The sequence below is a fragment of the Oenanthe melanoleuca genome, chromosome 2 (genome assembly GCF_029582105.1).
Source record: "Oenanthe melanoleuca isolate GR-GAL-2019-014 chromosome 2, OMel1.0, whole genome shotgun sequence".
NCBI classification, from domain to species: Eukaryota; Metazoa; Chordata; class Aves; order Passeriformes; family Muscicapidae; genus Oenanthe; species Oenanthe melanoleuca.
Genome location: NC_079335.1, coordinates 114,770,635 through 114,775,668, shown reverse-complemented (window position 1 = coordinate 114,775,668; position 5,034 = coordinate 114,770,635). Strand labels below are relative to the sequence as shown.

The 5,034-nt window shown below is 48.7% G+C and overlaps 1 protein-coding gene across 1 annotated transcript; it reads left to right on the top strand.

Moving 5' to 3' along the window:
• On the top strand, positions 1 to 1,384 carry PRR15 (proline rich 15). Its single transcript, XM_056485410.1, has 2 exons — positions 1 to 315; positions 568 to 1,384. The coding sequence occupies exon 2, from the start codon at positions 577 to 579 to the stop codon at positions 937 to 939; it is 363 nt and encodes a 120-aa protein (XP_056341385.1). The 5' UTR covers positions 1 to 315; positions 568 to 576; the 3' UTR covers positions 940 to 1,384.
• The last annotated feature ends 3,650 nt before the right edge of the window (positions 1,385 to 5,034 follow it).

Sequence of the window (5,034 nt, the reverse complement as noted above, 5' to 3'; positions counted from 1 at the left end):
CGGCACCTGCCGCAGCCCCGCACAGCCCTGGACAGCCCTACACAGCCCCGCACCGCCCGGCACAGCCCAGCACAGCCCTACACAGCCCCGCACCGCCCGGCCCGGCCCTCCCCCGGGCGGCAGCGCGCTCCCGCAGCGCCGCGGGTCAGCGTCGCCTCCCGTACCTGTTGCGCAGGGAGCCGGCGGGGCGGGGCGGGGAGAGGAGGGAAGGAGGAGGGTGGAGCGAGAGGAGCCCCATCGCAGCAGCCCCATCGCAGCAGCCCCAGGACGCGCCGGGCTCCCGGCCCCGTCTGGCGGGGAGGCGATAGCCTCAAGGTACCGGAGCTCGGGTCTGCTTCTGGGTGCTGGGGTGGTGAGAGCGGGAGCGGTGCCGCGGCCCGGCTGCGGGGCGTCCTTCACCTGAGGCGGTGCGAGCGGCGCTCCCGGGCCGCTGGACGGGGCGCAGGGCGCTCCCCCCGTCCTCACCGCCCCGGCAGCGCTGGGCTCCCCCGGGGAAGCGGCGGGGCGCCGTGCCCGGCTGCCAACCCGCCCTGCTGCCAACCTGCCCTCGCCCTCTTCCCCCCGCAGGAGCCCGAGATGGCGGACAGCGCCGCGGCCACCGCCGCTCCTCGGCCCGGCGTCAAGGGCTCGGCCGGGCCCTGGTGGAAATCGCTGACCAGCAAGAAGAAGCTGAAGGAAGCGGCGGTGGCCCCGCCGCACCCCGCGGCCAGCGAGAGCCCCGCCGACACCCCCGGCCCCGACGGGCGGGAGGAGCAGCCGCCGCCCCTGGGCAGCGCGGACGCCGCGGGGAGCGGGGCCGGCAGCCGGCGGAGCCTCCGCGTGTCCCACTCGGGCCGCTTCAAGGAGCGGCGGAAGGTGCGCACCTCGCTGCTGGCCGACAGCCCCGAGGTGTTCGACGGCGGCGGCGCCCCGGGCCAGGCCGCGCAAGGGGCCGAGTAGCCCAGCAGGACCCTGCCGAGGAGCTGCCGCTGGATGGGTGACAGCCCCACAGCTGGGCTTTCTCCCGAATTTGCCCTAAACCAGGACGAACCCGCGGGTGGCATGTGGGCAGCGCTCCCGATCCCTGGCTGGACAAGCGGGGAGCCCGGCACCGCTGCCAGGCCCGGCAGTCGCGGGCTGCGTTACGTGAACACCGCCAATACCAATACGGGACCGTGTGATTGTCTTTTTTAAAAACCACCAATAAACACCCCACTCCCTGTGCTGTGGTGAGCGGACTCAAAGGTGCTATCCCAAGGCCGATGGTGGGTCTGTGAACCTTCCTGCAGCCCTTGCCAGGAGCCGACGTGCTGACTCAGGCCTGCGACCCAGCTCCTTCTGGCTCTCCAGCCGAGGAGGAGCTCTGCTGCTTTCATCTCACTCTGTCTTATCCAAGGAGGGGGGGGAACAAAGTGCTCTTATCTAATTTCAGGGCTGGTATTCTGTGGAAAAGGCTGGTATTCTCCCTCTGCTTACTGGGTAATACTGAGCAGGTGTTTCAGAGACTGGTCCCTCATAGCTCTGTTACAGAGGGAGGCCCATGTTCTCTAGCAATTCTTTACCCAGGGGCTATGTGATTTTTGCATAATGGGTGATAACTGGTATAATGAAGCGCCAATGAAGAAATTGTGGGGTAACATTCTTCTAGGAGATGAGACCAGGCCTGGAGAGCACAAGCAGGGTGACAGTTCTGATGTAGAAATAGGCTCAGGTACCACTGGAAGTGTTTACTGTTTACTGTGTCTGAGGCTTCTGAAGCAAGGTTAAGTGTCCCAGGATTTCTTCTGATGGTGAGATAATGTGCTTTCACTAGAGTGAAAAATCTGCTCCCTCTAAGAGCTCTTGGGTTTTTGGACTAATAAATATAAGCCAGAATTGTACTGGTGTTGTGCCTTACAGAGCAAAATCAATTAGAAATACTTGGCAATTACACATTTCTTGATAGTAGATGACATACAACAAGTGACTTATTTATTTTAAATGCATTTGCAATATACTTTATATTGTTAAAATGGTTTTAGATTTTTTCTGGATACAAGATACTACGTAGTGGCAAGCACTGAGAATGATTTCCTAACAGTCAAGTATTATGCAGTTATGATTTTATTTGGTTGTAACTAATCATTTGAGGTCAATTAAAAAATGAAAAGTGACTGGAAAGGAAATAAGAACTGAGTTCCAGTTAAAAATATGGATTAAACCAGCCGCTGACAATCACTGAAATGTTGCACTAGATGCTGGGCAAGTGCCCCATGGTTCAATGTGCACAATAATATGTAATGAACCTTGAAAGCTCCTGTGCAATAAACTCAGACAAGGTAGCTGCTGAGGTGCTCTCTGGTCATTCACTCCTTCAGACTCTGGAACCCAAGGACAAAGGGACTGTAGCATCAAATCTATTTTCATGAATTTTTTTTTTTTCCCCACACAGTGTGTAGATACATGCTTTTTAAATTTAATTTAGCAAAGCTACACGGTACTGGATTTGGACTGCCTTTTTATGTTTCTAACTCCATGCTGACCAAGCAAAGATCTGGGGTGGGGTGAGGGGAGCTCTTTAAGCTTTCTCCTCAGAGGTGCTTTTCTTATGGGAGCTCTTTTCAGTCAAGGGATATCTAAAATCCTTTTCTTAAAAAGAAGCAATCCGAGCAAACTAGTCATGGAAAAAGGGGGGTGAGAGAGACAGGGGCAGGTTTAAAAGCTGGAAACAGAGAGGTGAATGAAGAAAAACCATATTCCAGCTACAGTTAAGCCAGGATGGGAGTGGGGGAAAGCAGGCAGAAAGGGGTGGCTGTGCTGCCAGGGTTGTCATGCTACCTTTGGAGGGCAAACTGCTCATGTTTATTACAGGCAGAAATCGTCTGCCTCTGTTTATGTATGCTAAGGTCCAAAGAAATGTTTTTGTATGTGTGTGTGCCCAAAATGGAAGAACAAGTAAGCAGAAATTGCACTGATGCACTTCTTAACTCCTGGTTTGGTGTGAGTTCTGCGAGGGTCAGATCCTCAGAACTATCCAGAGGCCGAAGAATGAATGCAGACTAATGTTTCATATATCTCATGTAAATGCTTTTCTGCATTTTTAATCATTAAACTGTTGTGAAAATGCAGCTTCCTTCTCTCTTCTGTGCCTCAAAGCTGCCTTACTCTGCAGTGAACCTCTGTTTGCTCTTTGGAAATGCCTCAGTTTTGTTTATTGCAAGTCTACTGAGGCACAAGAAACATCCAGGTTGAGTTTCATTTGAGAAGTCTGGTGTGCTGTTCAGATGGCTGCTGCTAAGATTCAGTATCTGGCTAATATGTGACTAAATATTAGCCATGCCTTAATCCTTGCATATGACACTTTCATTTTGGAAATTTGGTTGGAATACAAAGTCGATAAATGCACATAAAATACTCAGCACTCCTCCATCTTTATCCTGACCTTGAGCTGTGGGAAGGAGACGTAATTCTATCTTCCTGCTCAGCCAAATCCTTGCTTCAATGAATATGATAGCAGCCACTGAAAAACTAGATCCATGAGAAAACGGGCTGGCTGCCTCGTCTCACTTTCCCTGCCCTCTGTGCTCAGCAATACCTGCACTTAGTGCTCACCCAGGTACCAGGGCCACGAGGAGGGAGAAGGCTCTTGGCCATAACCTGTAGCACAGAAACAGCCCTCTTGTTTCTCAGCCAGAGCACCAAATAAAGCTTAAGTAGTCTGTACACATGTAAATTAATGAAGTTGATACAGAAAAAAAAAAAAAAAAAAACAAAAACCCTGGCATTTTATGGAGCACCAGAATTACTGATTTTTACCCTTGAAGTGGAAATTCTTATATAATTAACAATACTTGTTCTGTTATAACAATAGTGCATTTCTGAGCATTGGATTATTAAAAGGCAGTTTGCACTCTTAGTATGGGTATTTTTCTCATCTTTATAAAGATCATGGAACAGAAAGTAAGTTGAGGAAATAGGGTGACTGAGAAAGTACTTGCTGTATATTTTTAGAAGTAAACACTGACATATTGACAAAATAAATGGAAATAAGCACATGAGGTGAACCTCAGCTATGTCAGTTATAGTGCAATTTTCTTAATATTATCCCAGATACTAAGGTTTGCTGGTTTGGGGCAAAAAAATAAATATTTAGCAAATAGAATGAACTTTTCAAATAAACCTGCAAAGTATAGGCTTGCTTATTCCTACCCTTGCCAAAACTAAAAATAAATCTCTGAGTGGTTGCCTGGTGAATCATTCCCTGCTATTGTAGGTTGTTCAGTCTGGACCTCAACAAAGATTATAGGGAGCACCTGCAGAAAATGGTCCTAAATTGGAAACGCTGGAATAAATGTCTTGAAAGCCTTAAGACTTCTAACCTCAGATGTTATGTCAGGGTATGACTTAAACTGAACTGGAAGATTGGAAAGGGAACCTTATTGTTTGGAGGAATAGAGGAGTCTTCACTATTTGGAGGGTTGTTTTTTTTCTCTTTTGTGAGGGGAAGGGGTTGTAGGGTTTTTTTGTTTGGTTTGGTTTTGATTTTTTGTTGGTATTTTTGGTTTGTTTGGTTTTGGGTTTTTTGGGGGTTTTTATGCTGGTGATGGTGTATTTTTTGTTGGTTTTTTTAGTTCTCTCTTTACTCTAAGAGCACCAGCAAATATATAATTTTATATTTAAAATATCAAGTTCCTTGTCCCTGAGCAAGATAACCTCATATGAAGGCTAAAATCTGAAGGACAGAACTCCTGGCCTTGGCCTGGTCAGGGCAGCTGGATGCTAGACCTTAAAGTCCATGTTTAATTTGGCTCATTTAAACAGCTGATATCAGAAGAAAAGCTGTTTCAAATGCAGGCACAAACTGGAAGCTCATTTTGCTGCCTTTTGGGATTCTATCTGGTAGGAAAAAACAAAGAAACCCAAACCTGGCATTTTCTAAGATGTCTTTTAAAAGCTGGGGCAAGGGAGATTTGGTTATAGAATGATATTTGAGACCATATAATTACACTATTTTGAAAAGCCAACCTTTCCCCTTCATCTCTAATTTATTGTAAATAAGATCAGAAACCTGCTGGC

Coding starts and splice junctions, on each gene's coding strand:
- PRR15 (XM_056485410.1), top strand. CDS start 577: ATGGCGGACAGCGCCGCGGCCACCGCCGCTCCTCGGCCCGGCGTCAAG.